At 41.8% G+C, this 14,291-nt stretch overlaps 2 protein-coding genes across 3 annotated transcripts in view; one reads left to right on the forward strand and one right to left on the reverse strand.

Annotated features, from left to right (window-relative positions):
- Nucleotides 1-855: 855 nt before the first annotated feature.
- Nucleotides 856-5,193, forward strand: LOC111952047 (tumor-associated calcium signal transducer 2). The gene is made up of 7 exons (XM_023970485.2): nucleotides 856-1,108; nucleotides 1,620-1,721; nucleotides 3,683-3,941; nucleotides 4,177-4,242; nucleotides 4,329-4,491; nucleotides 4,632-4,871; nucleotides 5,045-5,193. The coding sequence occupies exons 1-7, from the start codon at nucleotides 1,051-1,053 to the stop codon at nucleotides 5,066-5,068; spliced, it is 912 nt and encodes a 303-aa protein (XP_023826253.1). The 5' UTR covers nucleotides 856-1,050; the 3' UTR covers nucleotides 5,069-5,193.
- Nucleotides 5,194-11,297: 6,104 nt separating this feature from the next.
- plekhh2 (pleckstrin homology domain containing, family H (with MyTH4 domain) member 2) overlaps nucleotides 11,298-14,291 on the reverse strand; it is a 76,198-nt gene continuing 73,204 nt past the window's right edge. For both annotated transcript variants that reach the window (XM_023970301.2, XM_023970300.2), the window contains exon 30: nucleotides 11,298-14,254. In XM_023970301.2, the coding sequence (XP_023826069.1) occupies nucleotides 14,069-14,254 (186 nt within the window). In that variant the 3' untranslated portion in view covers nucleotides 11,298-14,068. The remainder of the gene's footprint in view (nucleotides 14,255-14,291) is intronic.

The raw sequence follows: 14,291 nt of genomic DNA on the forward strand, positions 1-14,291 counted from the left end.
GAAAATAAATGTATCCTTTTTTACAAATCTGGATTATTTTCTTAAAACAGTTTACCAGTAAAGCCTACATATTCTAATTACCTCTCATCTCATTTTTCATTGCTATTAGTTTGATTATATATTTATATATATATATATATATTCTGCCACCAAAACCTCTGTTTTGTTGCGACTTACATTCCATCCCTGTGGTAGTTGATAACCATTGCTATGAATGCTAAAATGCCAATCTTACTGAAACATATAACACTTGTTGGCATATCCCTCTGTACTGGCACAGATCTACTCTCATGAATCCTCTCAAGATCCCTCCCCCTTGCCTCATATTGTTCTCTCTGTTCTCCTCTCGTTCTCCTCTCTCTCTCTCTCTCTCTCTTCTCTCTCTCTCTCTCTCTCTCTCTCTCTCTCTCTCTTCTCTCTCTCTCTCTCTTCTCTCTTCTCTTCTCTTCTAATCCTCCCCGCGGCCTCTTCATCCCTGTAGACTTGTCCTACCCTCGATCGCCCCATGTGACCTGAGTTACCGGATCAGTATGTCCTGGGCCTCTGCTCTGTCCGCCATCCACGGCTCAATGACCACGCAGTGCTCTCCCTCTCTCTCTCTCTCTCTCTCTCTCTCTCTCTCTCTCTCTCTCTCTCTCTCTCTCTCACACACACACACACACACACACACACACAGAGAGAGAGAGAGAGAAGGGTTGGGGAGAGAGATTGAGAGAGAGCTTGTTTCCTAATATGGTCAAGACGAAAAAAGGTGAGCCAGGTAATACCCCATACACCCCTTCCTCATTATGTAAATTAGCTGACGTCATGAGACTGACCTTTCTTATAAATGAAGCGATTCTTAACTACAGTGTCATATAGCAATATACGTTACAACAGTAAGTGGTTGCACAGGTGATACGCAGACATACCATCGCTCGTTTGGGGAACTAGATATCATTGGCGTGTCTAAACTGGTTTAACGAACCGTAGCTGTGAGGAAAAGAGTACGCTTGTGTCGTTCAGGTGTTTACTCCATCTTTGTTCTCTCGGTTTTTCTCAAATTCAGCTATGAAGATTTGGATTGCACTTCTTCTTGCGACTTTCGCAGTGGGTGCATCAGCTCAATGTAAGTAGATTTTTTTTTTTTTTTTAATAGGCATTTTAAAAAGGTAAATGTATTCTAATCATAGTTTTCTATCAGAAATGCATATAATAATGTTTACGGTAGCCCTGACCTCTAGCCAATTTTGATAGTTGGAGGCTGTTGGCTAAAATGTGTAAATTGTGTGGGTAATTTTATTGCCCTCTGCTCTAAACTGCCTACGTATAGACAGCCAGGCCTAATCAAGCTTTTCGGTATAACATCGTTAGCTTAAATATTACAATGATCTAATTGTATGATTTTAGTTACACTCAAACCATCAGTTTCGGTGCGCAAAGGATAGTGGGGGTGGGGAGAGGTCTGTTGTGTAACCAACGCCCAGTTCGAGTTCTCTACCGGTAGGCTTAATTACACCCTCCATGGGGATTCCTTTGGCACTTCGTTCTAGCATATAATGGCTATTTCTAGCAGACATGTCAATTACATCACCTGTTAGCCTCATGTAGACTTGACCGGTTTAATTTGTCTTCCACAGGCACATGTGAGACTTTTAAGTGGGCTACATGTGATGGCACCCCTTGCCAGTGTAGTGTTATGGTGGGAACTGGTGAGAAGCAAAACCTGAACTGTTCTAAATGTAAGTACCTCATCAATAACGGGCCACATTCATCTATTTGTAACTTTTTAAAGGTGCAGTCAAACATGATTCTTCCTGTTATTTTACATATCTTTCTCTCGGATTAAAATGATAATGCCCTTGTAAGAGCTGTTTGAAAAGATGGCCTAAATTCAGCCTGTTTTGGCCTGCCGGGCAGTACATTTGTTAATTGACCAATGAGTTCCAAACCTCATTGATGTTTCACTGTGGTTGGCATCCAATTAATGTTGTGTTACTGCCACCTACTAGATTATTACTATCTTATACTTTGTGTGGTGAAAAGGGGGATACCCTACATATTAAAAACCCACCACCACCCTATTCCACTATTTAAACCTGTCTGGTCCAACTCAGGCCAATGGCCTGGAATGATGGGACACCAACACACCCTTTAACTCTTCTGTCCTATTTGCATATGCAGTCACTTTAATAATACATATTACTTCGACACTGGTGCCCCCCGCACATTGACTCTGTACCAGTACCCCCTGTATATAACCTGCTATTGTTATTTACTGCTGCTCTATATTTGATATTATCTCATTATCTTTTTGTATTTTCTTAACTGCATTGTTGGTTAAGGGCTTGTAAGTAAGCATTTCACTGTAAGGTCTACTACACCTGTTGTATTCGGCACATGTGACAAATTTAGATTTGACTTTAAATCTCGTACACCCAAATACTTCTCTGCAGCTGCTACCACAACCTACATTTTCTGCGACTTACGTTCCATCCCTGTGGTACAGTTGATAACCATTTCTTTGAATGCTAAAAAGCTAATCTTACTGAAGCATATCACTTGTTAGCGTGTCCCTCTGTACTGGCACAGATTTACTCACGAATCCTCTCTGGATCCTTCCCCCTTGACACTTTCTTCACTGCCTCAGCATACAACACCCTGGTCACCTCAACGTGCCTTAAACACCAGACCCTTCTGATCCCCAGCCCCATGGGCACCCCTACAATTAACACCTACCGCTTCTTTCCCCAATGCTACTTTCTTTTGTCTAATGCCCCTCTACACACTCCTCACACCTTGGAACCTCCCTTCCACGCACTGCTGCCAAATGCCCATAAGCTTGACACCTGTAACAGCGTAATGGATTCGGCACAAAACTTGTATGGGCTAACTGAAATATCCTAACATCACTTTGTCGGGCCATAACTCCACATCAACGCTCAAAAGATCCAACAGACTTCCGTTTCACTGCTCACGCCACCCAGTCTGCATCGCACCAAACGACGAGCATCACAAACACCGGGAATATTCCCCTTCAGTTGGTCCACTTTTACATCTTATGGCTGCTCCAGTAATCAATCCTGTCAACTGCAGTAATCAGTCCCTCTGACTGGCAGAAACAAACTACTATCACAAGACCACTTCAGGTTACCTTCAGAGTTCACAGCAACTCATTTTCAGCCACCCTGAAACCACATGTGGATCAGCTGAAAGGCAGGTGTCCACTTTCTCCAAATGTCACTAATCTTTATCCTGACCATCAGTGCAAGCCTCGGGCTCTGAACTTCGCCACCTCTGATAATTTACCCTTATTCACTTTAATTTGACCCCAGACCTCGATCCAGTGTGCGGCTTACACTTTCCACCATTCTTTGACAAACCACCTCTTTTTCCCCGGCCATCTTCAAACGATTACTGCTTTCAGTAATGATGACAATAACGACCTTTCAGTTATCACCACTCCCAGACCGCTCTAGCTATATTCTTGCTTGAGAAATTACTCTTTGCTAAGCTATTTGTACCTTTTGACCATTTTTAATTGAACACACTTGTTACCCAGAAGTTATTTGATATTGCGATGACTGCATTGGACATTTTATATACTTCCTGTTTCGAATACTGCAATGACATAGGTAGAAAAGTGTCAGTCCCTGGATGTTATTTTGACGATGAATATTATTTATTATCCTTCTCCTGTCAGTGATCCCGAAATGTTTCCTGATGAAGGCAGAGATGTACCGTGCTAGGAAGGGCCTGTCCACTCGTACCGGAGGAAAGCCAGTCAAGACCGCCGTTGTGGACAACGATGGCATCTACGACCCAGACTGTGAGACCACTGGTGCCTTCCGGGCCAAGCAGTGCAATAACACTAAGGAGTGTTGGTGTGTCAACAGTGCTGGCGTGCGCAGAACCGACAAGGGAGACGAGAGCCTTCGCTGTGAGAAGTTGGTGGAGACCTAGTAAGTTCCTATCATGTCTTGGCATTCCTCATGCATTTTAGAATAGAGGGTTACCATCATTCATGCAGGATGTGTCTTTGGCTTTGACGTACAGCCTACGCTACACATGTGAACCATACATGCTGGATGAGTAAGAGATGCCAAAGAGTGATAGGCTTCATCTCAATTCTGATGACTAGGCCCATTGTACCAGGTATTTAAATCTAATCTAGCCCCCTGTCCCTTTGTCCTCTAGTTGGGTTCGCCTGGAGCTCAAGCACAAGCCAGTGAACAACGCTGTGGATGCTGCTAAATTGCAGGCGTAAGTAGTTGTCTATTTTTATAGAATTAATGTTATAGCACACTTGTAAATTGTTGTGTGGAATAACAACTTCTGTCCTAATGCAGTGCCATAGGAACTGCCATCCAGAACCGTTACAGCTTTGACAAGACCCTTGTGAAGGAGGTGGAGTACGACCCTAAGGCTCGCCTGATCGTGGTCGATGTCCAGAAGGAGAAGGGAGACCGCAAGGCCGACCTGTCTCGTATGGCTTACTACATGGAGAAAGACGTAAGCCATGACCTCTCTGCTTTGGGATTTCACTAAAGTAACAAAGATCAAGGCTGGAAAGATGCCTTCTGACCTCAATGGAACTTCCCGGTTAAAATAAACATTGTCAACCCAGATGCTTGACCTGTGAATATTCCCAGGTTAAGGTGCTGCCCCTGTTCAAGGACCAGGCTAAGTTTGAGCCCAGTGTGGACGGTCAGAAGCTGGAGATGGAGGAGATCTTGGTCTACTATGTAGACGAGGAGGCCCCCACCTTCACCATGAAGAGGCTGACCGGGGGAGTCATCGCTGTCATCGTGGTGGTCATTCTGGCCGTGGCTGCCGGACTGCTGGTCCTCTACCTTAAGAGGAGGCGAGAGCGGGGTTACAGCAAAGCAGAGGTGAGTGGTCCAATAGGTCTCATTGATTTAAGCGCTTGATATGTGTAAAGTGGTCATGGGTTTTATTAATGCAACCCTCTCATTACTACAGTTTACAATCATCAATCATACTAACCTGTTGAAAAAACAATTTCCCCCCCGATGCCTAATGTTTTGTTGCTTGTCTCTTTCAGCCCAGAGAGATGGAGGCCATCTAGACAAATATTAACCACAGAGCTGGTTCTACACTGAAATATTAAAACCTTGCATAGTGCCTTAATATAACGTTCTGTTTGCAATTGTGCTGTTTAATATTGTTACTTGAGGGACGCCGTTTTGTAAAGGATTGGTCAAATTCTATTTAGCACTATTACCACCGCCCAGCGTTTTTATTTATGAGCTGTTGATTTAAATGTTTAACATTTTGATTTAAGATGAAGATGTTTGAATGCTGTAGATCCCGCACACTTGACTCTGGACATCGGCACCAGTTCCACTTTAATATAAAAAAAAAAAAAATCCACTCTAGTTAGGGACTGATTTAGACCTGGGGTACCAGGTGGGTGCAATTTAAGTATCAGGTAGAACAGAACCAGCAGGCTCCAGACCTTGTAGGCAGGTGTAATACCCCTGCTGTAGATTGTACGGTTTCATATGAACTTTGTGTTTTTGATAGATTTTATGGTTTTTTAATAAAGTATGAATTTTAAAATGTATTCTCCTTGATTTGTCTTTTCCTCTAGAACATAGAACAAGAGATTCAGCATTTGAGCCAGGTATACCTTTTTGTAAGGTCTCAATGGAAAATTACTGTGCGGAGTCAGATTTGAGGTGTGTGTATGTGTAAAATATATATATATATCCACACAGTTGAAGTTGCCATACACCTTAGCCAAATAAATTTAAACTCAGATTTTCACAATTCCTGAAATTTAATCCTAGAAAAATTCCCTGTTTTAGGTCAGTTAGGATCACCACTTTATTTTAAGAATGTGAAATGTCATAAAGATTAAATTCAGCTTTTATTTCTTTCATCACATTCCCAGTGGGTCAAGTTTACATGCACTCAAATGGTATTTGGTAGCATTGCATTAAATTGGTTAATTTGGGTCAAATGTTTCAGGTAGCCTTCCACAAGCTTCCCACAATAAGTTGGGTGAATTTTGGCCCATTCCTCCTGACAGAGCTGGTGTACCTGAGTCGGATATGTAGGCCTTCATTCTCGCACACGCTTTTTCAGTTCTGCCCATACATTTTCTATAGAATTGAGGTCAGGGCTTTGTGATGGCCACTCCAATACCTTGACTGTTGTCCTTAAGCCATTTTGCCACAACGTTGGAAGTATGCTTGGGGTCATTGTCCATTTGCGACCAAGCTTTAACGTCCTGACTGTTCCTTCAATATATTTTCCTCCATTATGCCATCTCTTTTGTAAAGTGCACCAGTCCAGCAAAGCACATCCACAACATGATGCTGTGCTTCACGATTGGGATGGTGTTCTTTGGCTTGCAAGCTTCCCCCTTTTTCCTCCAAACGTAACGATGGTCAACCTGGATTTTTGTTTCTTCAGACAAGAGGACATATCACCAAAGTACAGTCTTTGTCCCCATGTGCAGTTGCAAATTCAGACTCGTTTTGGAGCAGTGGCTTCTTCCTTGCTGAGCGTGAGTGGCCTTTCAGGTTGTCGATATAGGACTCGTTTTACTGTGGATATAGATGCTTTTGTACCTGTTTCCTCCAGCATCTTCACACGGTCCTTTGCTGTTCTGGGATTGATATGCACCAAAGTACGTTCCTCTCTAGGAGACAGAACGCGTCTCCTTCCTTAGCAGTATGACGGCTGCGTGGTCCCATGGTGTTTATACTTGCGTACTATTGTTTGTACAGATTAACGTGGTACCGTCAGGCATTTGGAAATTGCTCCCAAGGATGAACCAGACTTGTGGAGGTCTACAATTGTTCTTTTTTTCTTTTGAGTTTCCCATAAGCGAAGAGGCACTGGGTTTGAAGGTAGGCCTTGACATACAGGTACACCTCATATTGACTGAAATGATGTCAATTATCCTATCAGAAGCTTCTAAAGCCATGACAATTTTCTGGAATTTTCCCAGCTGTTTAAAGGCAGTCAACTTCTGACCACTGGAATTGTGATAGTGAAATGTCTAAAATTGTTGGAAAAATTCATTGTCATGCACAAAGTAGATGTCCTAACCAACTTGCCAAAGCTATAGTTAAGAAATTTGTGGAGTGGTTGAAATTGAGTTTTAATGACTCCAACCTCTGTAAACTTCCGACTTCAACTGTATATAATGGTGTCTGTCGCCACCCTAGCAATAGGGATTCGTGGTCCAGAGCAGAATGGCGGGCTGTCAAGCGCCTGCCTATTCCTCTTTGGATTGGTGGATACATCTTATTGTTTGAATTTGAGGGGTGTTAGCTGCCTGTGTTCAGTGGAGAGCTACTTGCCACATGAATATGCATAGCCATCTCGACAACTCTATTTTAAAAGTTGCCAGGATGTCGAGTGTCCTGTATCAGTACACAAGCTAAATATTACGAGACTTCTATTTGAGCAAATATGCCATAACACATTGCCACATGTCTCAAGGTTGAGGGAGTGTGTAATTGGTATGCTGACTGCTGGAATGTTGCCAGATAATTGAATGTTCATTTCTCTACCATAAGCCACCATCGTTTTAGAGAACTTGGCAGTACGTCCAACCGGCCTCACAACCGCAGACCATGTGTATAGCGTCATGGGTGCGAGCGGTTTGCTGATGTCAACATTTTGATCAGTGGCCCATGGTGGCGGTGGAGTTATGGTATGGGCAGACAAGCTATAAACACAATTGCATTTTATCGATGGCAATTTGAATGCACTGAAATACCATGAGGAGATCCTGAGGTCCATATATTTTAAGGTATCTGTATTCCCCAGTCATGTGAAATCCATAGATTAGGGCCTCATGAATTTATTTCAATTGACTGATTTCCTCATATGAACTGTTACTCACTAAAATCGTAGAAATTGTTGCATGTCGGCGTTTATATTGTTAAGTATATGTAAACATTGTTACCTCTAAACATAATTGTATGGCTAGTGTTGGTCTTTGTAAACATGGCACTTTACTGAACCTCAGCCATGCCCATTTAAACACCTCTGACTTGATCCCAGCTGAGCTCAGGCAGTGAAGAAACGGGAATCACTGAGCATGTTTACACACATTGTGTTATACTTCAGATAACATGTTTGAACACTGTACAAACTCCTTTTCTGGGTGTGTATTTGGATAGGTTGCCAAATAGGACTGTTAATCCATGTTATGTGGACATTGCTTCCATCTTTCTCTATAGTTTCTCTGTAGTGCCCCTATTTCTCTCTCTGATCCCACAAGTCCTGAGTATGTCAGTCAATCCAGTAGAAAAGCTAACGATGGTTTTATTTCACTTTGTTTACAGTTTTGTCACTTTGAGACAGTTTTGTTATTCTCCCCAGGTGAAAAGACTCAATAGGGCGTGGTCACCTCTGCTCTCTGCTCCATGTGTGTCACACATTCAGTATCTGTTGTGCTCTGTTGGAAATGCCACTGAGTGTCTGATCTTTATAGACCTTGCTATCATGGCATCATTGATACTTTTTGTGGGGGCTTTTGAAAGTATGCCTGTATTTCTCCAGGTATATTCATTACATACAGATGACGAGCTATGACCATGAACGCTCGAACGTGTGAATTGTTTATGAAAGATCTATGATCTGAGCTTGTATTAATATAAATGATTTTCAATTGAGAATGTATTTTCATGCCAGTCGATTGAGAAGGGCCTGTGTGTAGATTTACATTTACATTTTAAGTCATTTAGCATTTTACAAATTGGAAAGTTCATACATATTCATCCTGGTCCCCCCGTGGGGAATGAACCCACAACCCTGGCGTTGCAAGCGCCATGCTCTACCAACTGAGCCACACGGGACCATACAAGGTTGTTCGTGTTGGATTAACAACTTCAAAATAATTTAATGCTACCTGCTCTTATGTGGGCTTTTACAAAGACTTCAGAACTGGCAACGGACATGCGCGATATGACACCACCTGTTTCATGAGGCAGCAGGTAGCTTCGCAGTTAAGCGCATTGGGCTAGTAACCCGAAAGGTCTTTGGTTCGAATCCCCAAGCTGAATAGGTAAACAAATCTGTGATCTTGAGCAAGGCACTTAATCCTTATTGCTCTGGATAAAATGAACGTGGTTAGTCAACCTCTGAAACGGTTTGACATCACATCAACCCTGTTTGTTAAGTTTAGGTCCACATAATTCTCTATGGATAGGTATGCTATTACTAACCAAGAGGTGGACTGAGTCTGTGTGAGGCATGCCATCTCAGGATGGTAAACTGTATTTACTGCTCTCTTATCAGAGCTGTTGGTGTCAGAATGTCAAGTCAAACACTAAGGTCATAGCACATCAGTAGAATTGTAGTTCGCCTGTATGCATAGAGAGACTGGTTAACACCATAGTGCCCTAAAAACTCATCACTAAGCTAAGGACCCTGTCTGCGGTGCAAACACTTAAACGACACCCTATCCCCTCAGCTCTCAAATTAAGTGGACACTTCTGATGACGTATCATGACGTCTGATGAGTTGTGTTTTCAGCCACCGGTAGCTTGTGGGTGCTTTATATGCGCTACAGTTAATCCTGAGTGCAGGTCTATTTATATTAAATATATAATTATTAATATATGCCTACTGTAGATAGATAGCAAATTAATTATCTAACTAAGGTTAGCCTGCCTAGCTGGAACTTATGAAGTTAAATGTTTTATTTCTACAATTTCCAAAAGATAACCAAACAAAAACATCATTGCTTTTTACGAGACGTGTTTGTGCCGTCATGTGCATCAGTAGCACAATTTCTAACTTATTTGCGTTCGTTTTTACTTCTACTTGTATGTTGACTTCTCTATTGATGATGTTTTTAAGTTTTCGCAGACTTTTCTTAGCGGATTCCCCTAAGGGAATAAGGCGAGGGTAAGTGGACGAGGGTGTGTCTTTTAAGTGTTTGGACCACAGCCCCTGGGACTAAACACCTCCCTCTGCAAATGGATCCTGGACGGGTTGCATCACATCACTGGGGCTAAGCTTCCTGCCATCCAGGACCTCTATACCAGGCGGTGTCAGAGGAAGGCCCTAAAAGTTGTCAAAGACTCCAGCCACCCTAGTCATACACTGTTCTCTCTGCTACCGCACGGCCAAGTCTAGGTCCAAGAGGCTTCTAAACAGCTTCTACCCCCAAGCCATAAGACTCCTGAACATCTAATCAAATGGCTACCCATACTATTTGCATTGCCTGCCCCCCCCCCCCCGCTGCTGCTACTCTCTGTTATTATCTATGCATAGTCACTTTAATAACTCTACATGTACATATTACCTCAATTACCGCAACTAACCGGTGCCCCCGCACATTGACTCTGTACCGGCACCCCCTGTAAATATCCTCGTTATTATTTTACTGCTGCTCTTGAATTATTTGTAAAATAATTGTAATACAAATAATTGTTGTACCTTTCTTAAAACTGCATTGTTGGTTAAGTAAGCATTTCATTATAAGGTCTATTCGTCGCATGTGACAAATAACATTTGATTTGAATAGTGTATCTCCATCTGAGAGAGAGATTATTAGCCAAAATTCCAAGGGTTACGATTGACCTTCTTAAACAGTGTTGCATTTGAAAGGTGCAGGGCAAGAGATAATTTCCACATTATTAACACCAGAAGCTAACTATGGAAAACCTGTCTCAGCTTACTCACATTGTTGGGTTTGGTGTTTGGTTATGGAGATTCTTCTTTTACTAGCAGTATGGCTACGAATAAGTAGCATTTTTGGAAGTGTCACTGTCATAGGTGTTTCCAGGTGTCAACATCGATTAAACTGTTATAATCATGCATGTAAAACTGTTATAATCATGCATTTGGTACATGACTTATTGACAAAGGACTTCCTTTCTCACTGGAGTTTCTCTTACTCCTTAAAACAATAACTAAAATACTACACAAATATACAAAAATAGCCTTAAAAATGGTCATTACAAATTGCTTTCCCTATGTTTCCCATTAAACTCTTCTTCTGTTTTCCTCCTCTCCTAAGGAACACAAAGTGCCTCTCTAACTAGTTTAGACAGGTTTGGGTGTCATATATTCCCCTTCCGCCCACTGTTCCTGGAATGAGGGTGTGTCAGTTCCCCGAATGGCCCTATTGAAACCTCCACAGCATCAGCCACAGAGAGAACAGTCAATACTACTGGGAGATATTGTATATTTTGGAACAGGTTTTTTTGAAATAAGCCTGTTTTAATAGGATAATTACACTGTTCAAAACGGCTGCAGGCAGTCGGTTAACCCTGGACCATCTCTGTGGGGATTCCAAATGCATGTCAGAAGCACAACTCTAATGGTGTCAGTTTGCCAATGGTGTTTATTTAAATATTTGTACAATAATGACAATTTCAAAAGATGCATTCTACATATATTTATATAAATGTATGGCATATCAAAATAAATACCTAAGTCATACAGTATAAGCTTGTATTTGGGAATGACACACAGCATGAACAGCAAAAACACGCATAAGAAACAACTAACATACAGTTCAAAACGGGTTCAGATTCTAATGAATGAAAAATATGCTTTCCAGTTCATCTTTAAAGTAACGTCATGCAAAATGGAACAAATGGGTCATGCTTTGCTTTAAATTCAATTTGTCAACTGTCACACCCTCCCAAACTCCTTCCACTGCAATACAAAAACTGCACTCCTTTACTTTTTCCCCCCTCACAGGCCCACAACACATATACTGAATACTGGTAAGTAGTTCCCTCATTCTTCATCCTGGCTGTTCTGAAAGGATAAGTGAAAACAACATGGTGGTCACTGGTCACCTACCAGTAATCTAGGTTGAGTTTTGGACCATTTCAGTTTCCCCACACAACAGGCCACTCATTAACCAAGAGGTGATAAGAGTGGTGGTGAGTAGGAGTCTACCGTGTCCGGTAGAGACTTCACCATTCATTTTCTGTATTCAGGGTTCACTCTAACATTGTTTTAAGCTTTGTTTTACTATTGACAGTTATAGCTGATTTCAGGATTGTAACATCGATTCTCTCTCCTTAAATAAAAATCATCTGATTTATTCATTTCAGTCTGGTTAAATAAAGGTTAAATGTAAAATAAAATAAAAAATGTCAGTCTCTGAACTGTTTAATCAACATTTTCGCAGTCTCCTGAATTAGCCTAGTGTGCATTGGCGCACATGCGCAACTGTCCCGAGCTGGTTTGCCAAACTTCATAATAAATACATTTTATTTTAACTAGGCAAGTCAGTTAAGAACAAATTCTTATTTACAATGATGGCCTACACCGGCCAAACCTGGACGACGCTGGGCCAATTGTGCACCGCTCTATGGGACTCCCAATCACGGCCGGTTGTGATACAGCCTGGAATCGAACCAGGGTCTGTAGTGACGCCTCTAGCACTGAGATGCAGTGCCTTAGACCGCTGCGCCACTCGGGAGCCCATAAATAATGCAACTTCAAAATCCCTTTGCTAGTTATACAATCATATAACTAAGAAATTCGCTGGAATGTAGCAATGATATCCTTCGCCACCGCCATCTTAAGACAGATATTTTGAACCAGTCATGACTATTCAACAAAACAATAAATCATTTTGAAGTTACTTTCCAGCAAATTTCTTATTTACATGATTGTATATAACTAGCAAGGGAGTTTGAAGTTGATGCAGTATTTATGTAGTATTTCCTCACCACTTCATAGGGCGCGGCCATCTTTTAAAGGGGCAGTGCAGTCTAAAACATGATTTTCCTGTGTTTGATATATTTCCACACTATAAAAGTTGGAATAATACTGTGAAATTGTGAAAAGGCCCTTTTAGTGTAAGGGCTGTTTGAAAAGGGCGCCTGACATTTCAGCTTGATTGAATGGGTGGGATTTGACACCGCCAAGTGACATCACCAGGCGAGATAAGTTAATAGACCAATAACAAAGAGAGTTTCCCCTCAACCCTGTCAATAAAGGCTGGTTTTAAGGTTACACATCCCTCCAATTAGGCCCCTCACGCAGGCCACTCCCAGAAAGTCCTTGAAAAAATTTAATCACAGTAAGGTACTTAATGGTTACCCAGAAAATGGTATTGAGATTTTAAAAAACAGCTGCATTGGACTTTTAACATACCAACTACTCATAAAGCAGTCTTTCTCAATACTGTACATGCAACCAACTTTGCATGAAGTAAGCTTATTCATCTCTCCACTCCAACCATAATGGACCAGTTGGCTAAAACAGCAGCCAACCACAACATCCTATGTTATCCTATATCCTTTCAGTAATCCTGTTCTACATGGCACTTGTTTTTAAGGCTATATCATAGGCTGATCGTGTTGGTTTCCTTTACCTTATCTCACACCCAGAAATATGAACAAAAAAAAGGTCCTCTGTTGGAAACTGGCATTATACGTCATAGTAATAACAGAAGAAAAATATAGAGGCGCTATACAACGGCGACCCTGGCCGTGACCCCACTCCTTGTGGGTGTCTAATGGGGAGTTGGGATATGCAACAAACATTTGGAGTACACACTTGTGTGTAACAGGACAAATATAAGCACCCCCAAAATTATTATTATAATAACAGAGGTACAAAAGTTAAAAGGCAGGAAGTAAACTGTGTACAAAGTTACAAAGAATATAAAACAAGCAATATAAAATACTGAGAAGCTTAAACTAGAGAAGGCTTTAGAGTTTAAGGCTGTCTGTCAATAAATAACACTGACCTTGCTCTTTGGTGAGCGAACAGAAGAATCTACAGCGGATGAATTAAAGTGCACAGGGATGAGAAAAAGCTCACTATGGACCATTGTAACCATGTACCCACTGTACCATGCCATAAGTCTCTGCACTGGAGTTCGTCAGTCCCCTGTCACGTGATCAGAGACGAGACTGGGTGGCGTCATTATGCCACAACTTAGCAAAACGTTTTTCAATGGGAAAAGTTAAATGGTTGTTTTTTATTGGACAGGTTAAGATTGTACCCCCCTGTTTCACTCCATTTCGTACCTACTGAACACAACCCTGATTCCATGTACTCTGCTGATCCCCTGGCCTGACATAAATGTATGTAGCTGTACTTGCAGCTTGTAGAAGGGCGATCACAGGAGAGTAGGTGCCTTGCTAGGTCTGCCCGCTGCTGGTGGTGATTTACTCCTTAGCTCTTTGCTCTTGAGATTGACAGGCTGAGCCACCAGCAAGGCAGGGGCAGAGAGGTGGTGGGTGGCGGCTTTCTGTTGATGGGCACTGTTGATGTAACTGGAGATGAGAAGGGTCATCTCCCTGTTCTGCAAAACAAAACAGAACCCTTTCACCTCTTTACAT

This window comes from Salvelinus sp. IW2-2015, linkage group LG25 (assembly GCF_002910315.2).
Source record: "Salvelinus sp. IW2-2015 linkage group LG25, ASM291031v2, whole genome shotgun sequence".
Classification (NCBI taxonomy): Eukaryota; Metazoa; Chordata; class Actinopteri; order Salmoniformes; family Salmonidae; genus Salvelinus; species Salvelinus sp. IW2-2015.